General features: G+C 36.0%; 1 protein-coding gene across 1 annotated transcript; it reads left to right on the top strand.

The window, feature by feature from the left end:
* Window positions 1-3,921: 3,921 nt before the first annotated feature.
* Window positions 3,922-11,274, top strand: FGB (fibrinogen beta chain; the record flags this gene model as incomplete). Its single annotated transcript, XM_079919838.1, has 8 exons — window positions 3,922-4,168; window positions 6,789-6,998; window positions 7,478-7,661; window positions 8,603-8,830; window positions 9,364-9,477; window positions 9,815-9,940; window positions 10,150-10,435; window positions 11,043-11,274. Exons 1-8 carry the CDS (start codon window positions 4,064-4,066, stop codon window positions 11,272-11,274), a joined length of 1,485 nt encoding a protein of 494 aa, XP_079775964.1. The 5' UTR covers window positions 3,922-4,063.
* Window positions 11,275-27,389: the final 16,115 nt, after the last annotated feature.

Raw genomic sequence — 27,389 nt, 5'->3', positions numbered from 1 at the left:
TTGGCAGGAGGATTCTTAACCACTGCACCACCAGGGAAGCCCTAACTTACCTTTTAAATAGTACTCCCCTGCATTAACTTACCAAAAAATAATGGGGGTACTATTTAAAAGGACAATCAGGTGTCTCAGATTTCGCAGAAGAATCAGATGATCAAGTTTGGAAGTTTTGGTGGCTCCTGCTGCTGAAGTTGGTAGGCTTTCTCTCTAGAATGCTGCCATGAATATGACCTCAGGCCAATCAACCTAATTATTTCCTTTGCTTATTTCCTTTGCAAACATAAAACTGGGGGAGAGAAGCTGATAGGGCTAGCTTGGGTAAGGGATCTGCCCCTACTCAGTCACCTGTGGCTAGAGGGTCAGGGTATCACAATACTAACAGGACTGCTGGAGCCCCACTCCTGCATTTTAGGGGTCATTCCAAGAGAAGGGAGCAGCACTCCAACTGGTGTTGGTCACACCCTTTGTGGTTTTGAGTCTAATGTGACAGAAGCAAAAGAGCATCTCTGTCTTTTCTCTAGCTCCTGTGATTGGCATTGGGTTGAAGGAGAAAATGTCCTATTTTTCTCCTTATTGCCGTGGTATCAGCTTCCGTAAGAAAAGCAAACTGATATCTACCAAGTCAATAGAAGGAGACTTTCCATAAGAGACAGAGCTAGCCCTACCCTTCTTCCCTGCAATGTGCTTTCCCATTGCAGATGCTAACCAGTTATGGCTGTCACTGTCACATTAGTCTCAGGCTTGCCCATCAAGCTCTGATCCAAGCTGGCTTCCAACTCTTCAGTATTAATTTCCCCTTGGATAGTGGTTCTCATACTGTGGTTCAGGGTAAGACAAAAAAAACATACAGAGACTAACAATGATTTAATATGGTTCTCAAAACCTATGCCTTCTTAGACAAAGAGAATCAGTATTTCATTTTATTTATTCAATCATTCACTCATTCTATGTTCACAAACTAGTTCAACAGATATTTGTCAAGTACCTGTCATGTGGCCGGTGTCTGATATAAACCACACAGTCATTCAAACCACAAGTTTCAAGTCCAAAAGCCTTTTCCTTTCAAGTCATTTTTCCCCTGGAAGGAGGTTAGGGTCCCTAAGTTACTGTTCCCAAAGCCTCACCTTCCCTGGTTCAGCACAGGGTCTTAGGTTCAGCACAGATAAGTAGTTTTTATTTTCTGTCTTCCCCTCTAGACACAAAGCTTCATGAGGACAGGGCTTTTGTCTATCTTGGCGACCAAAGTATCCTTGGCCTCTAGCACAAAGTAAGTGTTCTATAAATATTGGATGAACACAAATTGACTTGTGTGCTATAACTGGACCTGACTTGAATTGTAAAAGTATCAACAACAAATGCTTGACAATCAGTGCTGGCAAGTCTGCCCTTCTTGCCAGAGAGCTGCTGGGCAGGACAGATAATTTCTGTTTTTTTCTGTCACTGATTTACTGCCCTTGACTTACATAAGAGGATCAGCTAATTCGAAGAACCCTGCACTATTGATCTAAAAACATAACTGAACAAATAGTACTCCCTTTCTCCTCCACCAATGACAACAACATTTTTAAAAATTTAAGTATTTTAGAGAGCAGAATCTCTGTAAATGCATTTCTTCTCTTTGAAAACATGGTAATTTACTTTGTAATATTAGGCATTTTAAAATGTTAGTATAGCTCTATAAAAAATCTAGCAAGAAGTAGAATTAAAGAAACTCATAGTTATTATTCACTGCATCAACCATGCCTCTCACACAGACATGAATATCCAGCCCACACCCACATATTACAGTGAAAATGTAAGTGAAAATAAAGGCTAAGGATGGGAGTGCCTGTCTGAGACACTGTAGTCTCAAGAAAAAGAGCTGACCAAAACAACGACAACAGCAAACCAAAAAGGTACAGGTTAATTCTTTATCATGTTTGCATTTTGTTGGGCAATATGGTCTAACAGGCACAGAGCATGAACTGTCTGGTCAGACAGACATGGGTCAAGTCCTGCTACCAGTACTTACTACTTGTATGCCTTGAGTACTTTACTTAACCTCTCTGAGTCTCTGTTTCATCATCTGTAAAACTTAAAGCAGATAAATGATTATCAGAGCTTGGAATCTGAAGCCTGTTTCAATGAAGGCTTGTTCACCCATTCATTCTACGATTTTTTATCAAATGCCTACTATGGTCTGTTTTATTCACCAATGTATCCCCAGCTTCTAGCACACTGCCTGTCACATAGGAGGCCCTCAAGAACTATTTGTGGAATGAATGTTTAGTGTCTGGTGTCATGGAATATAAATTCTAGTGATTTCCTTCCACCTTCCTGTTGATGATGGCAAGAATGCCTGTCAGAGTAGAAAAACAGTTAGACTTACAAGGGAACTTTCACGTTAATGTTGTATAAGTTACTATAATATGCTAGAAGAAACAAAAAATTAACAAACTTCTGGGAATTAAATAATGGTTCTATTGCTAGTTGATGTAATGTCAGTGCTTGAAAATGAAGATAATATAATGTTACCTCAAAAGAAAAAAAATTTTTAGTTGTCTTAACATTGTCTGTCTTTTTAAATCATCAAGAACCTGACATCATTAAAATAAAACCCTGCCCAGATGATTAAAATAAACTTTTCCTCAGTTACATTTTGACGGGAAATATTATTGCATCTTCTTTTAATTGACACATGCATACACACATATATGCTTTCTCAGTCATAGTATGTATTCTTATAAGAAAAACTAAAACTAAGCTAATCATAATGTATAGTATTTACCCAGTACTAATGAATGAGATAAATTAGGAAAAATCCAATCAACTATTTTACTTAATTTAAACTCAACACTTTGCTTCTATAAATCTGAGTTAAAAGGATTTGGGAATGCAACTTATGTTACCCAGAGAAGAAAGAAATTTAGTGTGTTTGATACCATTATCAAGAGACTGCTTCAAAGCATTGTTTAAAACATATTCTCCTGATCCAAACCTGGATAACCTGCTATCTTTTTAAGAAAATCACTTAAAAAATTTAACAACAGATGTTTCAATTTGCATACCAAAAAAACCCAGGAAAATGCTGTAAAGAGCACACTTGCTGGGATTTTTGTTTTGGCTTTGGTTTTGCTTTTGATTTTTGTAAGAGTTGTTAATCCTGATTGCAAAAAACAATGAAAAGACAACAAAGATGCATTTGTTAGCTTATAGGAAATTATAAAAGGAAATGGTATCTGAGCTTCTATTTGAAATAGATATATGAAGGCTTCACTAATGTTAAAATAACATTGTTTTTATAAATATTAATAATATAAAATATAATATAAAAATAAAATGTTAAATATGTATCCAATCACCATAATAATGATTTTGATTTAGGAATCTGTAATCTACTAATTATTTTAATAATGTTTAGAATTATTTAAACATTTTAACATATTAGTAAAGAACAAAATATGGAAAGTGGTCAGAGCAGAAAAAGACTACATTTTCTTTTTCATGTTAGTCTATCATAGCATAAGGCATGAATATTATCGATAATTTTGTTATTCTGATTAATGTCTGAAAGATAAAATGAACACATGGTAATATTATTCTTGAGTTTAATGGCCTTTTTAAAACCTGAATTGCAGGATTACCCCAAAACAACACTTATGGTAAACCTCTAGTGAGTTCACAATGTTAGTGGGTGCCTTGTAAGTAGGTTGAATTTTTTTGTGCTTGGATTAAAAATATTTTTTTCCTCACACATTCTTTGGGAGCCTGTGTAGCATCCACTTTAATTTACAGGAAATGTGATACACAGCTCTTTTAGGAATGTCCCAATTTCCCATCATATTGTCCAATTAAATGAATTAAGGAACTTCAGTGTTACTAAACTCGGCCAACAGGGAACAGTTGTATGACAAGTAAATAAGTCTTGCTGGGAACATGTTGCTTAAGGGATAAAATGGTTCAGCCAACAAGTGAACCAAAAAATTAAACGTTAACTAAGGAAGGTAATCACTTGGAAAGGCATAGCTAACAGAGGATTCAGGTATATATAGGATTGAAAATCTCTCAGTTAAGTCTATAGCAAAGGATGGTTTCTTGGAACTTCCAAAAATTTAAAACCATGAAACATCTACTACTGCTACTATTGTGTGTTTTTATAATTAAGGGCCAAGCTATTGATGACTACGATGAGGTGACTTTTAAATATTATTGTATTCTTACTAATATTATTAATATAAAATATAACCAAAACATAATCATATGTGAATATTTATTATAATGAAATTAACGTTGATTTTAATTATGAAATTGAATTGTTAATCTCTAAGGCCTATTCTATTTAAAGAATGTTGCATAGTATTTCTTATATAAAAACAAAATAATAATTTCTCATTTTCTGGTTTATCACCTTTATTTTCCCAGGAAGAAGATGTCAGAGCTAATTTAAGATGTGTTTTTCCGATTGTTGCTATCCTGAGTACTATCATTTCCATTGCGTTCTAGCAATATGTTATTACAATTTGAGAACAAATATCTGAAAATTTCCCAGACTATAAAATAATAGAAGAGCAGCATTTTAAAAGAAAAAAGCTGTAGTAGCTAGATGGCTCTTTGGTGAAGGAGGGTAATATAAAGCTCCTGAAATTACAGGCTATTTATGAATGAAAATTGTAAACTAAATCTAAAAGCAGAATAGAGCAAGTATGGTAATAGAAGATTAAAAATTGTTTTTTTCAAATGAGAAATTTATTTATTGTTATTATGAGTGGTTATCAAATATATCACTCCATTTAATTTATTCATTTGTAGAACAGTTTTTCCTCAAGAACTATCTTTGCTGATTTACTCCTACTGGTTTGAAGATGTCAAAAATACAAAAATACATTTAGAGAAATGAATATTTAAAGAATTAAAATTTTATTATCAGATAACTCCGGATCAAATTTCTTGTGTATAGCATAGTATCACCATACTAGAAATAAAAGTACACAGTAATACATAAATGAAGTGATTCATTTTGGATCACTTGTTGAATTTGAAGGGAACCTAAGTGTTTTAATTATCAAACTATACATATAAAAAGATAGTTATTTGGTTAATTGAATTAGGTAAGAAAAATGTAAAGAATGTGTAAGAGTAAACTTTTACAAAGTACTTGGCTAAGCACTTTTACACTCCTGCTCACCAACTAATCTACACAGAGACAGTTTACTAGTTTAGCCTTCCAATTGGATTTTCTAGTTTCAGTTATTTCAATAAGTGGTCTTCATAAACTTCATATAATTTCTTTTAAGATGTTTAACCTTTTTCATTTACTTTTCTCTAGTAAAGCTAGATCACCAACACTACCTCTTTAATTATATTCTAAAATAAAAAGGAAATATTTTTCTTCTGTTATAATTTGATCTGTAGTAAACAGATGAATCACATTTCACAAAATTCCTGTCTGGCTGGGACCATGTCTTTGACACAAAATATGTATATTTCCTACAAATCTTCATACATTATTATTTTTCTTGCAGTCACACATAACATATACTATAGTTTAATTTCAGCAGTTAAGCAGGGGAATCTTGATCCAACTTGCCTGGGTTTAAAGCCTAGCGTTCTACCACTAAATGTTAAATATTATTCTAACTTACTGAATAAATGACAGTGAAATTCCAAACAGTCATTCGATGACTTCTAGGCCCACAAAATAGCTAGAGAGCTTAGTCTCTGCAGCAAGTCTAGTCATTTGTTAATTTGTAATTAAGTGCCAAAAGGTGAAAGTACTGACAAAGGTCATATGATGATAATATAGTTAATCTAAGCCAGCACTTTTGTATTGCATTGCATATTTTCCACTTCACTATCTTTTAATGTAATATTTTTTCAATTAGTAAATAATTTTAATTGCAATGCACATACCTTGAGAATTATTTTAAATATGAGAAAATCATGGTATTTGATAAAGGAAATCAAGTAGAAAATTTCATGAGAATGATTTAACAATTTTGTTGATAGAAGTTAAGGTTGAAGTTAGTAGTGGAAAAGCCACTTACACTGTAGTATCTGTTATGTGTGATTGCAATAAAAATAATAATAATAACTCAATATGTGCCAGGTATTCTTCTAAGGGTGTCATATGCAATAAGTCATTTAATCCTAACAATCATCTTATACGGCAGATACTTTTATCATCCCTATTTTACAGATGAAGTAACTTGCCGAAGATCTTTATAGCTAGTAAGTGGTGGGGGTCAAGACTTGAAACCAAGCAGTCTGGCTCCAGAATGCCTTATTCCTCTTCAAACGTGTTAGAGCCAATGGTTGTCTTATTACAAATAAATCCTAAGTAAATTTCGCTTTTAATAAATCTGTATTACCTCTTAAATATTATTATATAGGAGTTAGCCAAATTAATCATCAATTCATAAAAATTGAAAGTAAAAAAATAATTAACAATAATTACAGGAATTTAGTAATCCAGTGCCTTGAGAACATTTATTCCTCCTGACGGTATAGATTTCTTACTATTTTGTGTCTTCCAACTTATAGGTTTCAGGAATCTGAGGTCATTACCTTTCATTATCTAATGCAACATTTTTTAAAGTCTCTTTTTAAAAACTACCCCAGGCACAATAGCTTTTTGCACTGTTTTTCTTTCTACTGTTACTGAAGAGACCTAAGGAACCTATTGATTTACGAACAACAACTAGCTAGTTGATGGATCTTAAGCAAATCCTCAGTCATTTGATAACCTAAGTTATAGAATGAGGGTGTTGGAATAGCTGCATCTAAAATCTCCTATAACACTCTACATTTTATTTCTGCCTGGTTCCCTGAAGTTTCATTTGGATGCCCGTGGTCATCGACCCTATGACAAGAAGAGGGAAGAGCCTCCCAGCCTGAGACCCGTCCCCCCTCCCATCAGCGGAGATGGCTATAAGGCTCGTCCAGCCAAAACAGCTAACCGCCAGAAGAAAGTGGAGAGAAAACCCCCTGATGCTGACGGCTGCCTGCACGCTGACCCAGACCTGGTGGGTGGGCCTGCCATGCGAAGAAGGCCTGTATTCATCATGTCTTCCTGATGTTGTGTTGACCCACATTACCATCATTTTTATTTTGTTTGTTTCTTTTGGATGTAAATACAAAACATAAACTTATTGGGCCCTGAGCTAAGGGTGCCTTTCTAATTTTCTTTGGTCTGGGCCCAAGATTACAAATTAGGACACATGAAACATCATGAAACATCATCTCCTTTGTGCTTTGCCCACTTTGTCTGTTCAGATGGTAACATTTTCATAGCCTAATTACCTTTGTTCTGTGGTAAAGATTATTTTTAATCTTCAGAGGAATATAATGATGAACCTAGAATTTCTGGTCTCACAGAAAGAAAATCAAATTGCAAGTTTTTATATTGGTGAATGATATCATTGAATTTTCACTATGTGCTATTTTCACAAATATCCATAACCCCAATCCTTCATCTAATGTTGGCTATTTTCTTTGTTTGCAGGGCGTGTTGTGTCCTACAGGATGTCAGTTGCAAGATACTTTGGTAAAAGAGGAAAGACTAACCAGAAAGAATGTAGAAGAGTTAATGACTAATATAGAGTCTGTTTCCCAGACCGCTTCTTCCACCTTTCAGTATATAACTGTGCTAAGAAACATTTGGAAAGAGAGGCAGAAGCAAGTAAAAGGTAGATGTTCTTGTGTTTCCTGTTTGATTCTGTTATAAAATTGAAACTGTCAGAGTGCCATGGGAATGCACAATTCTGAGAAGATCCATGTTTCTAGATGAGTCCGAGTAGTTCAGTATGAGCCTGATTACCCCAAGGTCCTCACTTAGGCATCTTCACCTGCAACTTGTCTAACAAGCACTATGCAGCTCTTATTCCCAGTCTGGCATCAGCAAGGATGATTCTCTATGAAAATTTTCACTGTGAGTCCTTATTTTTAGTCTATAAAAAAAACTTGTGACTCCGAAGACAGTATATTCACAGAGTAAAAATTTAGCATTTATAGATTTAACATTTGAGGTTTTGAATATAACTGTGTCCAGGATATACTCAATTGAATTGAAGATAATGATCTTACCCTTTGAATCCTGAGATGTGAACTTTGAGTGCTATTGTCTTGGTGGTTAGGAATCAGCTAGTGAGCCAGCATGGCATAGGTGTTTCAGGGAGTAGCAAACCCAAGTTTGGACATTTTTCAAAGGAATCATGGCATTTCTCTTGTGTATTTCAAGTCTCTGCTGTACTTAAGTAAGATGAATAAATAAATCAGTGTATCTACTCCATAAGATGTTGAACTTCTGAGATGGAAAGCCTAAGTCCTGCTTTCTCCTCTTTTCCTCACCAAAGTAATAAACAACTTATTGTATTTATTATTAGCCATAATTTTTAGCTTAATCTAAGGTAAATTACTATTATAGTAGCTAGACTATATGTTAATTTGTGTATGCCATGGGGAAAATAATTTCCCCTAAGTACAACTACCTATCATGACTGCCCGATGTTCATTCGGGGTCTATAAGTTCATTCTCAGAAAATCAGAATCACAATTGTGTGGTTGAATACATTTAGTTTTTTTATCGAGAGAAAATGCTAACCATTCCTACATAATTTCATTTTTCCAGATAATGAAAATGTAATAAATGAGTACTCCTCACAGCTGGAAAAGCACCAGTTATATATAGATGAGACTGTGAACAGTAATATTCCAACTAAACTTCGTGTGCTCCGTTCAGTTCTGGAAAATCTGAGAAGCAAAATACAAAATTTAGAATCGGATGTCTCAACTCAGATGGAATACTGCCGCAGCCCGTGTACTGTCACTTGCAATATTCCTGTGGTGTCTGGCAGAGGTAGCTAGTTAAGACACATATTTCTAGTAGGTTCCAGAAGAACTCACACTCTCTAAAAATAAGAGAACTAAAAGAAGTCCAGTGGATTTCCCAACAGATCCTAATGACATCTTAGCACATCATGAAGATATCCCTAGCATGCCTAATACATTTGCCAGTTTTTGATGAGTAGGAAGCAGTGTAATTATGGTGGTAGCTCCATGGGTGTAATGTACATGCTTTCTTGAAAAGATGCTGAAATCATGGATACATACATGTAAAGATTTCTCCATCACGTGAGTTCTGGAAGTTTATGGATATCACAGGACACAAAAGGTAGAGAAGAGCTTTTTCACCCCCTTGGCAGATAGAATTCCTTGAAACTGAGTTCGATTTTTAGTAAAAGGAAGATTCAGTTTCTACAACATATTCTCAAATGTCTAAAATAAAATGTTCCTTAGTATCTATGTAATCAGTTATCTTACAAAATTAGTGACTAAAGACAAGGTAATGATGTTGTAATTCCTAAATATAATGTTATCTTATGGTTGCAGAATGTGAGGAAATTATCAGGAATGGAGGTGAAACATCTGAAATGTATCTCATTCAGCCTGACAGTTCTACCAAACCATATAGAGTATACTGTGATATGAAAACAGAAAGAGGAGGTAAGCGTTTGATAGCTTTTGACCTATTATGCTGAAATTATTTTAATGCCAGGAAATAAAACCTAGCTTTAACGTAGCTAACAATGAGCCATTTGATTTGGAATTCAATCTGATGTTTTAGAATATCTCTGATTCACAATTTGGGGTAAGATAAGGCACTTGCAGTTTCCAAAGATTTTGCGCGTTTTCCTCTCACATCTATTTCCTTATTATATCTATTTTGGAGCACTAAATATCAATGGGCATGAATTAAATGGGCAAGGAATTCAGACATTGCCCTCAAAGTGACATTATTTGTTAGTGGTAATGTGTGTTATTTTGTTTCTTTCAACCAAAGGATGGACAGTAATTCAGAACCGTCAAGATGGTAGTGTTGACTTTGGCAGGAAATGGAATCCATATAAGGAAGGATTTGGAAATATTGCAACCAATGCAGATGGGAAAAAATACTGTGGTGTACCAGGTAAAAGCTAGGAGTACAAAATAAATCATTCTTTTTTAGATTATTTTTCTCCATTTAAAAAACATAGTGTTGGTAGTCTGTTTTTAGGAGTTTTAGGAGGTTAAGAAGAATTTACAAAAAGAGTATAAAAGCTAATGATGAGGGGGAAAAGCCAGTTTTTTTTTTAAAGGTTTTATTTTTGGTGAGATTTTATTTTATTTTTCCTTTAGGTGAGTATTGGCTTGGAAATGACAAAATTAGTCAGCTTACCAGGTTGGGACCCACAAAGCTTTTTATTGAAATGGAGGACTGGAAAGGAGATAAGGTGACAGCACTCTATGAAGGATTCACTGTACAGAATGAGGCCAACAAATATCAACTCTCAGTGAGCAACTACAAGGGCACAGCTGGCAATGCCCTCATAGAAGGAGCTTCTCAGCTGGTGGGAGAAAACCGGACTATGACCATCCACAACAGCATGTTCTTCAGCACATACGACAGAGACAACGATGGCTGGTACGTGCTGGTTCTTCCCTCCTGCTTTTAGCACCGCTGCTAACATAGCTGCTTGGAGTCATTAATGATCACTAATGTGATTAGTGACTCTCATTTCTTGGGTACTTCCTGTGTGCCAGCCACTGTGCTAAGCTCTTTCTGGGTCACTCTAAAGCACTCCAGCTATAACGTTGCCATTACTATCCTCATTTTACAAATGAAAATTAGAGAGATTAAGTAATTTACACAAAATCACATAACCATAAAAGATACAACTGGAATTTGAGCACAGTTACAAAGTAGTGCGTACTTAGACAGATTTCCCTGTCTCTAAATTGGACTGTGTATATCAAAACCTCCATTTTGTTTTCCAGGGATCTGTAACACTAAGGGATCTGAAAGCTATCATTTCAGGATAAAGTAACAAATATAGATTAATTTGCCACATAGGCCCAGTTCTCTCCCTTTCTTCCTATAGGGCAGAGAAGACCTTTGCTGTGTAATTGTGACTTTACATATAGAACCAGAGGGAAGGAATATTGCACCCAGCACTTCTCTGTGCGTACTTTGCAAAGAATTAACTTGAAGGCACTGCAGTTCTAATAACCCCAAACAAATTTCCTTTCAGGAAAACTACAGATCCCAGAAAGCAGTGTTCTAAAGAGGATGGTGGTGGATGGTGGTATAATAGATGTCATGCGGCCAATCCAAATGGCAGATACTACTGGGGTGGCCCTTATACCTGGGACATGGCAAAGCACGGCACAGACGATGGAGTGGTGTGGATGAACTGGCAGGGGTCCTGGTACTCGATGAAGAAGATGTCCATGAAGATCAGGCCCTACTTCCCAGAGCACTAGTCCTCCACACATAGATTATTATTCTTCCCCATGTGACAACATTTTTATATATCATGTCATCAGAATTTTTTTTCATACCTTATATCCCTCTAAAGCTATCAAAATGTAGTAAGTGTGACTTTTTGGAAACATTATTTAGGCAAATGACATTTAAAACAGCACATGATTTTCTTTCATAGTCATCATTTCTATTGCATGCCAAGATGTAACTAAAAGGATGACTGTGGATAGTCAGTGTTCATAATTTCAGTGGATTGTGAAAAGTTTCAAATTAGGAAGATAAATGTTCTATCCTTGTGGGAAAACTGTGAGGTGAGCTAAAAACCTGTGTTTAAAAGTCCACTTTTAAACCTCTCTTTATTTATGTAAGATCTGTCACAGAAAACTCAAAAAGATTTATTCATTAAACTGGTTTCTGTTACAATAAATTAATGTTTTCTTATTTTGTACTCCACACGGCCACTGAATTAGGCTTTGAATTTGTGAGAAAAGAGAAGCATTCACAACCTCAAGTGGCTAATGAAGTGGCAGTGAACCCCTGAAGTTTCAGCATCTCCCTCTGCACCATGAAAATCCACTGCTCTGCAGGGAACTAGACTTGCGGATCAGAGATCCCAAGAGGACAGTCACGGTCAAGTCTTCACCATTTGTTTTTTGAGGGAAACAGCAAGGGAGGAAGCAGCATTTGCCTGTTGCCTCTGGAAATTCGGCCTATTGGCCTCAACTGGGTTTTTGTTTTTCACATGGTCACACCAGAACTGAAGTAGAAGTGAATATCTCTTCTTTCTACTTCTCAGCAAATGAGTATATCAACTCAACTTTCTTTTACTCTGTATTCTCCATCTGCCCTGTGCAACCATCTGACCCTTAGTCCTCCTTCCCTCTTGTAGCATCATTGCCACTGATTTTCATGGAAACATTGTCCTGATGCTCATCTTCTTAACCTTTGCATCTAACCAAAGGTTATTCTTTTCTATCATGGAAATACCATCACTCCCTTAATTCCTCATCATAGCCAACTTCAACTTTTACCTGGTTTCCCTGCCGTAGGTTCTGTCCCACCTATATTCAATTTGTCTGTGACTCTGCCATCACATATACCATCCTAAAAACAGAAAATTCTGACCAATTTACTTTCCTGCTTAATGTTAGCTCGTTGTTATCTAAGTGTTAAAATCCAGATTTCTTAGCTGGGAGTGAAAATGGCTTGTTACTTCGTCCCAGCACTGTCTCCTGCCCCTGTCCCCCTTCACTATACATCTGCACTTTTGTCACAGTGAATTTTTCACCATTCCCGGAAAGGTCAGGCCCTTTTATATTGTGCTCCCATTGTAAACAACATCTTTCCTCCAACACCATCTGACAAAATTGCTGTCCATTTCAAGCTTCGCTTTAAATGCAATTTGTCTGTTCTACACATCTTTCTCCTTCTTTGATAATGAGCTCTTACTCATCTTTGATTCCAGAATCATCTGCATGTCAGAAAATCAGATTTTCATAAATTTATAAATATTCTATGACTAAACCCAATGATTATCAAGATCTTGGATAGCCCTTTTTTAGGTAAAACCCATTTTCCAATAAAGGCACACATAGAAACTCAATATGCAAGATACTGGAAATTAGAAATTTTGCAGCAAGCCTGAGTGTATCAAAAGCCCACGAAATAAAGGATGAGGAGGTGGCAGGGGCCCAATTTAAGGGCAATATCCCTCAGATCTTTGCTCAACCCCCTTATATACTCAGAGAGGACTAAGAGAATCCTAGAGTTTAAAGTAAAACCACAGATTAAAACCCACTAAAGTAGATAATCCGATGGTCAATTTCTTAGTTAATGTACAAGTAGCAGAAACACAGAGACCACACCTGGGTAATATGTAATATCTATCTAGAAGGAAGTAAGCCTTCTTAAGGTATCAGTTGGTAAGAAATGTTACCTATCTGATTTTGCCCATTCAAGCTTCACAATTTCAAATACAATCAAAAGGTAGTGTCCCCTAGTTAGAATATATAAAACAGTACCTAAAAAGGTTAACTCATGACTTTTATGAAGATAATAAAAAGATGAGTTGAAAATTAATAATCCCACACTATGGCATGAGAACTATAATATATTTATTATACAATTAAGACTGAACGTATGGAACAAACTATAAAGGATATATGCACTTGGGATGTAAACTTCCCATTCCTCTGCATTTAGGAACCAAGGAAAACAAGTAACCAATGTTAACTGAAGCCTTGTTTTTTAAGGTGAAAACACATGGGGCAAAAACGTAGATTATCTAGCATACCACGAGCCACAGTAGTTGAACTGACATTTCTGTTCAACCATTACACACAGCAATCATCTAAACCTGCAGAGCTTATTTAGAAAAGAGAGCTCCTGGAGTCAACCCAGGTTTATTACATCAGAGCCTCTACATGGGAAGATCCTAAGAATATATATTTTTAATAAATGTCCCCAAGAAATTCTGATCACCAGCTGGATTTCGGAACGAGTGATTCAGGCTACATTTGCATTCACCTGAGACTCCCATCTTTCTTATCTAGCACTCTTCCCACGCAAGCGGTGACTGTGAGGCAATATTTAGAGCAAGAGGTCATCTTTGAAATTACTGTGACTTCATACTGTGACCACTGACTATCTTTAAGGCTCAACTTGGATTTAGCAGCTAGAACCACTATTTCTTTTCTGGTATCTGTCAGTCTCAGCTGATTCTTTAGTTGGACTTTTAGTTTTTCTGAGGTGTAGAAACAAATGAAAGATGCTACCTACCATTTGTACATAGAGCTGAAGCTGTGATCTGAACACCATGCATTCCCCACTGTGCCATGTGATCTGATGCTCCCTGCTTGATGCTCCCACTGTCACTCAGCTCTGCACCAAGTCACAATGTGTTGGTGCATAATTATGCCTAAACCTAGCAAATGGAATAACTTCTGTTTATTTTAACATTAATTGTGGTTTTAAATAACGAAAGTAGTACATATTATGTGTAGACGTTTTGGGAAATACAGAGAAATGTAGAACAATTTATAATTTCAGCACTAAGAGGGAAGCAGCTAATATCTTGGTAGATGTTTTTCTTTTTATCTTGTGTGCATTTTAGAACTTGAATATTTCACATTGTGGCACAGAAAATTTTCCATGTTACTTAATATTCTTCTATAGTGTTATTTTCTATATGATTTTTAATGACCATATAATATTCCATTGTGTGCCATGTACTCCTTTTTTTTTTTTTTTGCATGGGGGCGGTTTGCGGGCCTCTCACTGTTGTGGCCTCTCCCGTTGCGGAGCACAGGCTCCGGACGCGCAGGCTCAGCGGCCATGGCTCACAGGCCTAGCCGCTCCGCGGCATGTGGGATCTTCCCGGACCGGGGCACAAACCCGTGTCCCCTGCATTGGCAGGTGGACTCTCAACCACTGCACCACCAGGGAAGCCCATACTCTTTTTTAAGCAAGTGTTTCTCATTAGACATTTAGATTTTTCTGACCTAGTCCTAATAAAGACAATACTGCAATTAGCATCCTTATGCATAACTTTTTTGCATATATACATAATCTGTATTATCTATAATATAGGTTTTTATCTATTTCTTTCTAGAATAAATTCCTAGAAGCAGAATTTCTAGAGGAAATAAAGGATTCTGGCATTCTAAAAGTTTTTAAAATAAATATATTACCAAATAACTCTCCATAAAGATTGCATTGATTTACATGTAACACACAGAATTAGAGGTGTTTGTATTTTTATTTTTCTTCTCCTTCATGAATGCTGAAAGTTATGATTAAAATATTGACAATTGCTTTAATTTTCATATCTTTAATTACTGGTGGAACTAAGGGATTTTAAAATGTTTAATGATCATTTGTGTATCTTGTTTTGAGAGTTTCCTTTCAGGTCCTAGCCCCAATTTTCTATTAGGAGAATCATCTTTTATATGAATTCTTAACCATTCATTATGTATGTAGGATAGCAATCAGGAGCATGATATTACTCACTATTTACTCAACTATTTTATTTCCTAGGTGATTACACTGGGAGAGTCATATGCTTATGCAAATAGTCTTAACTGGTATGAATATTAACCATTGTACCCCTTTCTCTCCTCCCAACCAAGATGTGACCAACAGGTGATATGTTTTTTGGTTTTGTCTTTTGACTGAATTATACTTATTTCCCCAACAACTTTTTGTTTGAAAAGTTTCAGTCTTACAAAGAAATTGTAAGAATAGTTTAATGAATACCTCTATGCATTTCACCTAGATTCACCAACTGTTTGTTACATTTGCTTTATCTCTCAAAAGGAGATACTTTTTTTTTTTTTTTTAAAAGGAGATACTTTTAATGCAGTTTTGCAACAGCCTATGTAGGCATATGACCCTGAGGTCATAGATCTATTGCAGATAGAGCCAAAGGTGGATTTAGCAAATATTTTCCAGAGTGCTCTGTTGCAATCAACAGAGCCACCTTCAGCAATGAGCTGATGAAGAGGCAGACCACTGTTTAATAGCTAAACATTTCTCAGCTCAATCCTGGCAGGTTACCTTAAATTTCCTTGCCTCTGTGGTTTTGAAGTGTTGCTTTTACAAGTGGAAATGGAAGACAAAATGTCTAACTCTCATATGAGAATATGAATCTCTTCCCTGGGTGCAAATTCCTCACCATACTACTTACTCCCTTCTATGATGTTTAAGGCCCTGGCACCCCCAGCCTCAATTAATTATAGATTTTTCTTCATAAATGAGATTTATAAAGTATCTGAGAGTCAATTAAAAAGAAGATATAGGTGAATTAATAAATGCATAAATAAATAAATATGATAGCTCCAGAATGCTTTCTATGTAAATTTCATTAGCTACAAGCAATTTGTATAATATTCACCAAAATCTAAATGTTGCTACTTCTCAAGTTGTTTCAGCAAAAATGGTATTACTTTGTTCAAGTATAACAAATACTTAGCTTATGATTTTTGCATCCTGCATGTACTTATATTAATATGGTATCATTTTCTTTCAGGCTTTTCTAGACATGATTTGAAATAAATAATGAACTTGGATGGATGGCTCTTGTTTTGATTCACCAGCTGCACCCCTAGTGTTGCCTAACTTGGAAATGTATTTTGTCGTTTATAAGGGGAACACATGACAGTATAATTAGATCAGTAATACTACTGGAAAAGTAATTAAAATTAAATGCTATTTGCAATACGCTCATGTTTATCTATAAACTACGGTATCATTATCCTAGAACTTAGAATAAATTATGTGGGCAACTGAAGTGGTTAGAGCCTGTAAGAACACTGTTGTGAGCTTCATCCCCAGATATGTTTCTTATCATCACATTATTTAACCTCCCTAAGCTACTATTTTCTCATCAAAAAATCAATTTATAGCATGTCCTCACCTTCATTAAAGGAACTCTAGTAATTATCAATTAAAAATATTCTTATAATATTTTCTGGAAATGTAATACTTTATTCTAAAAGGTTTCCAGACACTAAAAATAAATATGTAAATAGAATACATGAATCAAAATGTAAATAATTTCTTTTAATAAAAATGAAATATGACATCAATAGATACAGAAGGGATTTATGCATTCAGTAGGAGCTTGAAATGGAAGACCTTTAAAGTTCCTTTTAACCCTTAAATTTCTTAATTCACAAATATTTTATTGGGTCATTACTTTGTGCCATACCTTGAGTGACGTAGTAGGGAAAACAATACAGTCTCTGCACTTAAGGAAAGAGTAATCAAGAGGTTTCTCATGCACCACTGCATGCTAAAGAGAGCATCAAGGTGGCTACAGGCTAACAGATGAAGATGGATCTATCTGGGTATAAAATTAAGATACAGCTGAATATTTTTTACATTTCTTACTCAGGAACAAACTCCCTAATTCAGCATTTTCCTCTGTAGCAGACATATTTAAAAACCATGTACTTTCCTGGCAAAACTTTCAGGTTCATATCTATTTTATTAATTTATTGATTCATTCATTCAACTAGGGGTTATTTTGAAATGGGTAATCTAAACAGAACTTGCAGATTAAGAGGGGGTTTGGGTGGGTGGGTGGTGGGAGGAGCAGTAACACCACGAGTAAGTAGCAGAAGTTAAGGAAAGAGGAAACAAAATAATTTAAAAAGTCAATGTAAAATAGAACTGTTTTTAAAAAATTCATCAACTGTAATAAAATCTTCTACATTGAGTGATAGAGAAAGTTTGGAAATAAAGGAACAACATGCAAAAAATTAAAGAAAGAGGAAACAATAATAAAATTTAAAAAATTAACTTAAAATTGTTTTAAAATGTATTTATTATTTTAGGAAAGCTTTTTGAATAAAGTGATAATGTTAAAAATAAAATGGCTTGTAAAGATATCTAGGTAAATGCAATAAAATACAAACTAAGAGTAATGGTAATACTAATATTTAACAAGGGGAAATTCAATTCTAAAAGGATGAAACAAGTAAAAGAGGCACATTATATAATGACTAAAAAGTATAATCCATGGAGAAGATATAATAGTCATAAACTTTCATGCACTAGATAATAAAAGAGCCAATCACACAAAACAAAATTTCTAGAACAGGAAAAGAAAAAACACATACACAAAACACTGAGTGAGACCTTACTATATCCACACGGAACACACATAAAAGCATGTATGTGGCGCAGTGGTTGAGAATCTGCCTGCTAATGCAGGGGACATGGGTTCGAACCCTGGTCTGGGAAGATCCCACATGCCATGGAGCAACTAGGCCCGTGAGCCACAACTACTGAGCCTGCGCGTCTGGAGTCTGTGCTCTGCAACAAGAGCGGCTGCAACAGTGAGATGCCTGCACACCGCGATGAAGAGTGGCCCCCGCTCGCCACAACTAGAGAAAGCCCTTGCACAGAAACAAAGATCCAACACATCCATAAATAAATAAATAAATAATAATTTTTAAAAAAACATGTATGTGTATATAAATATATGTTCATGCATACATGCACATATTTTAAAATATGATACATCAATTATATAAAATAAAAAAGGTACAGAATATTTAAATATTATCAACAAACTTGGTAACATAAAATTTTGTAATCTATAAATGTAAAAATATAATTCTCTTTGCCTATGAAACAATCACAAAAATTCATCATGTACTTGTCCACAAAGAATATCTTAATTCTAAAACAGAATGAAAAAATTGGTTAAATTAAATAGTTGATGAAATACTTGGAAATTAATAAGTAAAAGATGACTCACCAATTCCACATCAGGTCAGGGTTATAGAAAAAAAAAGATAACTCACCCGAACCCCTTAAAAAAGTAACTAATTGGAAACTAAGAAAGGCTTTTCTAAATAGCCCCTAGAACAAACAAAAGAAGAAAAAATTGAAATTAGAATATTTCTAGACAGAAAGAAAAAAAGTGAAGGGTAAGAGGGAGAATACTTCATCCAAAAGCTATACTTTAAAGATGACCAAGGCAGTGTAAGCACTGGAGAGAGTCTGTATATAGATCCAAAAAGACTTTTAATAAAGTTGGCATTTCATTTACCCTGGCAAAGAATGGTTTAATAAATGACCTCAGCATAACTGGCTAGAAAACAAAAGTTGACCTTCTTCATAACATATTAAAATGAATTCTAGGTTAATGAAATATTTAAATGTAAAAGAAAAAAAACAATAAAACTATTTAAAGAAACTTTAAAAACCCGTCTGTGCCTCCCCTCCCGGGAGCCTGTTCAGCCTGCCACTGCCAGGGTCCCGTGATCCAGGGACAACTTCCCCGGGAGAACACACAGCACGCCTCAGGCTGGTGCAACGTCACGCCGGCTGCTGCCGTCACAGGCGCTGCATCCGTAATCCCCCCCTCCCCACGGGGCTGAGTGAGCCAGAGCCCCCGAATCAGCTTCTCCTTTAACCCTGTCTTGTCTGAGCTAAGAACAGACGCCCTCAGGCGACCTACATGCAAAGGAGGGGCCAAATCCAAAGCTGAACCCCCGGAGCTGTAGGAACAAAGAAAATAAAGGGAAATCTCTCCCAGCAACCTCAGGAACAGCAGATTAAATCTCCACAATCAACTTGATGTACCCTGCATCTGTGGAATACCTGAATAGACAACGAATCATCCCAAATTGAGGAGGTGGACTTTGGGAGCAACGCTATATAATTTTTTTTGCCTTTTTCTCTTCTTGTGAGTGTGTAGGTGTATGCTTCTGTGTGTGATTTTGCCTGTATAGCTTTGCTTTTACCATTTGTCCTAGGGTTCCATCTGTCCATTTTTTCCTTTCTTTTTTTTTTATTACTTTAAGAAAATTTCTTTCTTAATTATTATTTTTTATTTTAATAACTTTATTTTATTTTATCTTCTTTTTTTCTTTTTTTTCTCTCTTTTATTCTGAAGCATGTGGATGAAACACTCTTGGTGCTCCAGCCAGGGGTCAGGGCTGTGCCTCTGAGGTGGGAGAGCCAAGTTCAGGACACAAGTCCACAAGAGATCTCCCAGCTCCACATAATATCAAATGGTGAAAATCTCCCAGATATCCCCACCTCTATGCCAAGACCCAGATTCACTCAACGACCAGCAAGCTACAGTGCTGGATGCCCTATGCCAAACAGCTAGCAAGACAGGAACACAACCCCATCCATTAGCAGAGAGGCTGCCTAACATCATAAGAAGGCCACAGACACCCCAAAACACACCACCAGATGTGCACCTGCCCACCAGAAAGAAAAGGTCCATCCTCATCCATGAGAACACAGGCACTAGTCTCCTCCACCAGGAAGCCTACACAACCCACTGAACCAACCTTAGCCACTGGGGACAGACAGCAAAAACAACGGGAACTGTGAACCTGCAGCCAGAGAAAAGGAGACTGCAAACACAGTAAGTTAAGCAAAATGAGGAGACAGAAGAACACACAGCAGATGAAGCAGCAAGGAAAAACTCCACCAGACCTAACAAACAAAGAGGAAATAGGCAGTCTACCTGAAAAAGAATTCAGAATAATGATAGTAAAGATGATCCAAAATCTTGGAAATAGAATAGAGAAAATACAAGAAACGTTTAACCACGACCTAGAAGAAATAAAGAGCAAACAAACAGTGATGAACAACACAATAAATGAAATTAAAAATTCTCTAGAAGGGATCAATAGCAGAATAATTGAGGCAGAAGAACGGATAAGTGACCTGGAAGATAAAATAATGGAAATAACTACTGCAGAGCAGAATAAAGAAAAAAGAATTAAAAGAATTGAGGACAGTCTCAGAGACCTCTGAGACAACATTAAACACAGGAACATTCGAGGTATCAGGGTCCCAGAAGAAGAAGAGAAAAAGAAAAGGACTGAGAAAATATTTGAAGAGATTATAGTTGAAAACTTCTCTAATATGGGAAAGGAAATCGTTAATCAAGTCCAGGAAGAACAGAGAGTCCCATACAGGATAAATCCAAGGAGGAACATGCCAACACATATTAATCAAAGTATCAAAAATTAAATACAAAGAAAAAATATTAAAAGCAACAAGGGAAAAACAACAAATAACACATGAGGAAATCCCCATAAGGTTAATAGCTGATCTATCAGCAGAAACTCTGCAAGCCAGAATGGAGTGGCAGGACATATTTAAAGTGTTGAAGGAGAAAAACCTACAACCAAGATTACTCTACCCAGCAAGGATCTCATTCAGATTCGATGAAGAAATCAAAAGCTTTACAGACAAGCAAAAGCTAAGAGAAGTCAGCACCACCAAACGAGATCTACAACAAATGCTAAATAACTTCTCTAAGTGGGAAACACAAGAGAAGAAAAGGACTTACAAAAACAAATCCAAAATAAATAAGAAAGTGGTCATAGGAACATACATATCGATACTTAACTTAAACGTGAATGGAATAAATGCTCCAACCAAAAGACACAGGCTTGCAGAATGGACACAAAAACAAGACCCATCTATATGCTGTCTACAAAAGACCCACTTCAGACCTAGGGAGACATACATACTGAAAGTGAGTGGATGGAAAAAGATATTCCATGCAAATGGAAACCAAAAGAAAGCTGGATTAACAATTCTCATATCAGACAAAATAGACTTTAAAACAAAGACTAATAGAAGAGACAAGGAAGGACACTACATAATGATCAAGGGATCAATCCAAGAAGAAGATATAACAATTGTAAACATCTTCTTCAATCCAAGAAGAAGATATAACAACATAGGAGCACCTCAAATTATAAGGCAAATACTAACAGCCACAAAAGGAGAAATCGACAGTAACACAATCATAGTAGGGCACTTTAACACCCCACATTCACCAATGAACAGATCATCCAAAATGAAAATGAATAAGGACACACAAGCTTTAAATGATACTTTAAACAAGATGGACTTAATTGATATTTATAGGACATTCCATCCAAAAACAACAGAATACACATTATTCCCAAGTGTTCATGGAACATTCTCCAGGATAGATCATATCTTGGGTCACAAATCAAGCCTTGGTAAATTTAAGAAAATTGAAATCGTATCAAGTACGCTTTCTGACCACAATGCTATGAGACTAGATATCAATTACAGGAAAATATCTGTAAGAAATACAAACACATAGAGGCTAAGCAACACACTACTAAATAACCAAGAGATCACTGAAGAAATCAAAGAGGAAAACAAAAAATACCTAGAAACAAATGACAATGAAAACACAAAGACCCCAAACCTATGGGAAGCAGCAAAAGCAGTTCTAAGAGGGAAGTTTATAGCAATACAACCCTATCGTAAAAAACACCTCAAAGAAACAACCTAACCTTACACCTAAAGCAATTAGAGAAAGAAGAACAAAAAAACCCCAGAGTCAGCAGAAGGAAAGAAATCATAAAGATCATATCAGAAATAAATGAAAAAGAAATGACGGAAATAATAGCAAGATCAATAAAACTAAAAGCAGGTTCTTTAAGAAGATAAACAAAATTGATAAACCATTAGCCAGACTCATCAAGAGAAAGAGGGAGAAGATGCAAATCAATAGAATTAAAAATGAAAAAGGAGAAGTAACAACTGACATTGCAGAAATACAAAGGATCATGAGAGATTATTACAAGCAACACTATGCCAATAAAATGGACAACCTGGAAGAAATGGACAAATTCTTAGAAATGCACAACCTTCCGAGACTAAACCAGGAAGAAATAGAAAATATGAACAGACCAATCACAAGCACTGAAATGGAAACTGTGATTAAAAATCTTCAAACAAATAAAAGCCCAGGACCAGATGGCTTCACAGGTGAATTCTATCAAACATTTAGAGAAGAGATAACACCTATCCTTCTGAAACTCTTCCAAAATATAGCAGAGGGAGGAACACTCCAAAACTCATTCTACGAGGCCACCATCACCCTGATACCAAAACCTGACAAAGATGTCACAAAGAAAGAAAACTACAGGCCAATATCACTGATGAACGTAGATGCAAAAATCCTCAACAAAATACTAGCAAACAGAATCCAACAGCACATTAAATGGATCATACACCATGATCAAGTGGGGTTTACCCCAGGAATGCAAGGAATCTTCAATATATGCCAATCAATCAATGTGATACACCATATTAACAAACTACAGGAGAAAAACCATATGATCATCTCAATAGATCAGAGAAAGCTTTTGATAAAACTCAACACCCATTTATGATAAAAACCCTTCAGAAAGTAGGCATACAGGGAACTTTCCTCAACATAATAAAGGTCATATATGGCAAAATCACAGCCAACATTGTCCTCAATGGTGAAAAACTGAAACCATTTCCACTAAGATCAGGAACAAGACAAGGCTGTCCACTCTCACCACTATTATTCAACATAGTTTTGGAAGTTTTAGCCACAGCAATCAGAGAAGAAAAAGAAATAAAAGGAATTCAAACCCAAAAAGAAGAAGTAAAGCTGTCACTTTGCATATGACATGATACTATACATAGAGAATCCTAAAGATGCTACCAGAACTACTAGAGCTAAAAAACTACTAGAGCTACTCAATGAATTTGATAAAGTAGTGGGACAAAAAATTAATGCACAGAAATCTATAGTGTTCCTATAAACTAATGATGAATTATCTGAAAGTGAAATTAAGAAAACACTCCCATTTACCATTGCAATAAATAGAATACAATATCTAGGAATAAACCTACATAAGGAGAAAAAATATATGTATGCAGAAAATTATAAGACACTGATGAAAACAATTAAAGATAATACAAATAGATGGAGAGATATACCATGTTCTTGGATTTGAAGAATCAACATTGTTAAAATGACTATACTACACAAAGCAATCTACAGATTCAATGCAATCCCTATCAAACTACCACTGGCATTTTTTCACAAAACTACAACAAGAAATTTCACAATTTATATGGAAAAACAAAAGACCCTGAATACCCAAAGCAATCTTGAGAAAGGAAAAAGATCTGGAGGAGTCAGGCTCCCTGACTTCAGACTATACTACAAAGCTACAGTACAAAGCTACAGTAATCAAGACAGTATGGTACTGGCACAAAAACAGAAATATAGATCAATGGAACAGGATAGAAAGACAAGAGATAAACCCACGCACCTATGGTCACCTTATCTTTGATAAAGGAGGCAAGAATATACAGTGGGGAAAAGACAGCCTCTTCAATAAGTGGTGCTGGGAAAACTTGACAGGTACATGTAAAAGAATGAAATTAGAACACTCCCTAATACCATACACGAAAATAAACTCAAAACGAATTAAAGACCTAAATGTAAGGCCAGATAGTATAAAACTCTTAGAGGAAAACATAGGCAGAACACTCTATGACATAAATCACAGTAAGATCCTTTTTGACCCACCTCCTAGAGAAATGGGGAAAAAAATAAACAAATGGCAACTAATGAAACTTAAAATCTTTTGCAGAACAAAGGAAACCATAAACAAGACCAAAAGACAACCCTCAGAATGGGAGAAAATATTTGCAAATGAAGCAACTGACAAAGGATTAATCTCCAAAACATACAAGCAACTCATGCAGCTATATATCAAAAAAAAAACCCAATCCAAAAATGGGCAGAAGACCTAAATAGACATTTCTCCAAAGAAGATATACAGATTGCCAACAAACACATGAAAGAATGGTCAACATCATTAATCATTAGAGAAATGCAAATCAAAACTACAATGAGATATCATCTCACACTGGTCAGAATGTCCATCATCAAAAAATCTACAAACAATAAATGTTGCAGAGGGTGTGGAGAAAAGGGCACCCTCTTGCACTGTTGGTGGGAATGTAAATTGATACAGCCACTATGAAGAACAGTATGGAGGTTCCTTAAAAATCTAAAAATAGAACGACCATATGACCCAGCAACCCCCCTACTGGGCATATACCCTGAGAAAACCATAATTCAAAAAGAGTCATGTACCAAAATGTTCATTGAAGCTCTATTTACAATAGCCAGAACATGGAAGCAACCTAAGCGTCCATCAACACATGAATGGATAAAGAAGATGTAGCACATATCTTCAATGGTATATTACTGAGCTATAAAAAGAAATGAAATTGAGTTATTTGTAGTGAGGTGGATGGACCTAGAGTCTGTCATATAGAGTGAAGTAAGTCAGAAAGAGAAAAAAAAAATACCGTATGCTAACACATATATATGGACTCTAAAAAAAAAAAAAACTTGCTCCTGAGGAACCTAGGGGCAAGAAGGGAATAAAGACACAGACCTACTAGAGAATGGACCTGAGGATGTGGAGAGGGAAAGGTAAGCTGTGACAAAGGCAGAGAGCGGCATGGACATATATACCCTTCCAAACGTAAAATAGATAGCTAGTGGGAAGCATCCACATAGCACAGGAGATCAGCTCAGTGCTCAGAGTGGTGGGCTAGGGAGGGTGGGAGGGAGGTAGATGCAAGAGGGAAGCGATATGGGAACATATGTATATGTATAACTGATTCACTTTGTTATAAAGCAGAAACTAACACATCATTGGAAAGCAATTATACTCCACAAAAGTTGTTTAAAAAAAAAAAGCATCTGTGCAATCATGGAGTAGGTGAGACATTTTTTTTCTTTTTTGAATTTTTTTTTTTTTTTTCCCTGCACGTGGGCCTCTCACTCTTGTGGCCTCTCCCGTTTCGGAGCACAGGCTCCGGACGCACAGGCTCAGCGGCCATGGCTCACGGGCTTAGCCGCTCCGCGGCACATGGGATCTTCCCAGACTCGGTCACGAACCCGCGTCCCCTGCATCAGCAGACGGACTCTCAAACACTGCGCCACCAGGGAAGCCCCTTTTTTGAATTTTATTTTATTTTTTTATACAGCAGATTCTTATTAGTCATCAATTTTATACACATCAGTGTATATATGTCAATCCCAATCGCCCAATTCATCACACCACCATCCCCACTCTCCTGCAGCTTTCCACCCTTGGTGTCCATACGTTTGTTCTCTACATCTGTGTCTCAACTTCTGCCCTGCAAACTGGTTCATCTGTACCATTTTCTAGGTTCCACATACATGTGTTAATATACGATATTTGTTTTTCTCTTTCTGACTTACTTCACCCTGTATGACAGTCTCTAGATCCATCCACGTCTCAACAAATGACACAATTTTGTTCCTTTCTATGGCTGAGTAATATTCTATTGTATATATGTACACTTCTTCATCCATTCGTCTGTCAATGGGCATTTAGGTTGCTTCCATGACCTGGCTATTGCAAATAGTGCTGCAATGAACATTGGGGTGCATGTGTCTTTTTGAAATATGGTTTTCTCTGGGTATATGCCCAGTGGTGGGATTGCTGGATCATATGGTAATCCTATTTTTAGTTTTTTAAGGAACCTCCATACTGTTCTCTATAGTGCCTGTATCAATTTACACGCCAACCAATAGTGCAAGAGGGTTCCCTTTTCTCCATTCCCTCTCCAGCATTTGTTGTTTTTAGGTTTTCTGATGATGCCCATTCTAACTGGTGTGAGAAGATACCTCATTGTAGTTTTGATTTGCATTTCTCTAATAATTAGTGATGTTGAGCAGCTTTTCATGTGCTTCTTGGCCTTCTGTATGTCTTCTTTGGAGAAATGTCTATTTAGATCTTCTGCCCATTTTTGGATTGGATTTTTGTTTCTTTAATATTGAGCTGCATGAGCTGTTTATATATTTTGGAGATTAATCCTTTGTCCGTTGATAGTTTGCAAATATTTTCTCCCATTGTGACGGTTATCTTTTCATCTTGTTTATGGTTTCTTTTGCTGTGCAAAAGCTTTGAAGTTTCATTAGGTCCCATTTGTTTTTTTTTTTGTTTTGTTTTGTTTTGTTTTTTGTTTTAATTTCTGTTACTGTAGGAGGTGGATCAAAAAAGATCTTGCTGTGATTTATGTCATAGAGTGTTCTTCCTATGTTTTCCTCTAATAGTTTTATAGTGTCCGGTCTTACATTTAGGTCTTGAACCCATTTTGAGTTTATTTTTATTTATGGTGTTAGGGAGTGTTCTAATTTCATTCTTTTACATGTAGCTGTCCAGTTTTCCCCTCACAACTTATTGAAGAGACTGTCTTTTCTCCATTGTATATCCTTGCCTCCTTTGTCATAGATTAGTTGACTATAGGTGTATGGGTTTATCTCTGGGCTTTGTGTCCTGTTCCATTGATCTATATTTCTGTTTTTGTGCCAGTACCATATTGTCCTGATTACTGTAGCTTTGTAGTATAGTTTGAAGTCAGGGAGTCTGATTCTTCCAGCTCCATTTTTTTCCCTCAAGACTGCTTTGGCTATTCAGGGTCATTTGTGTCTCCATGCAAATTTTAAAATGTTTTGTTCTAGTCCCATAAAAAAGGCCATTGGTAATTTGATAACGATTGCATTGAATCTGTAGACTGCTTTGGGTATTATAGTCATTTTCACAATATTGATTCTTCCAATCCAAGAACATGGTATATTGCTCCATCTTTTGGTATCATCTTTAATTTCTTTCATCAGTGTCTTATAGTTTTCTACATACAGGTCTTTTGTCTCCCTAGGTAGGTTTATTCCTAGGTATTTTATTCTTTTTGTTGCAATAGTAAATAGCATTGTTTC

The sequence above is a fragment of the Stenella coeruleoalba genome, assembly GCF_951394435.1.
Source record: "Stenella coeruleoalba genome assembly, chromosome: 4".
NCBI lineage: Eukaryota > Metazoa > Chordata > Mammalia > Artiodactyla > Delphinidae > Stenella > Stenella coeruleoalba.
The sequence above is the reverse complement of the archived record's forward strand: the minus strand, read 5'-3'. Positions and strand labels throughout refer to the sequence as shown.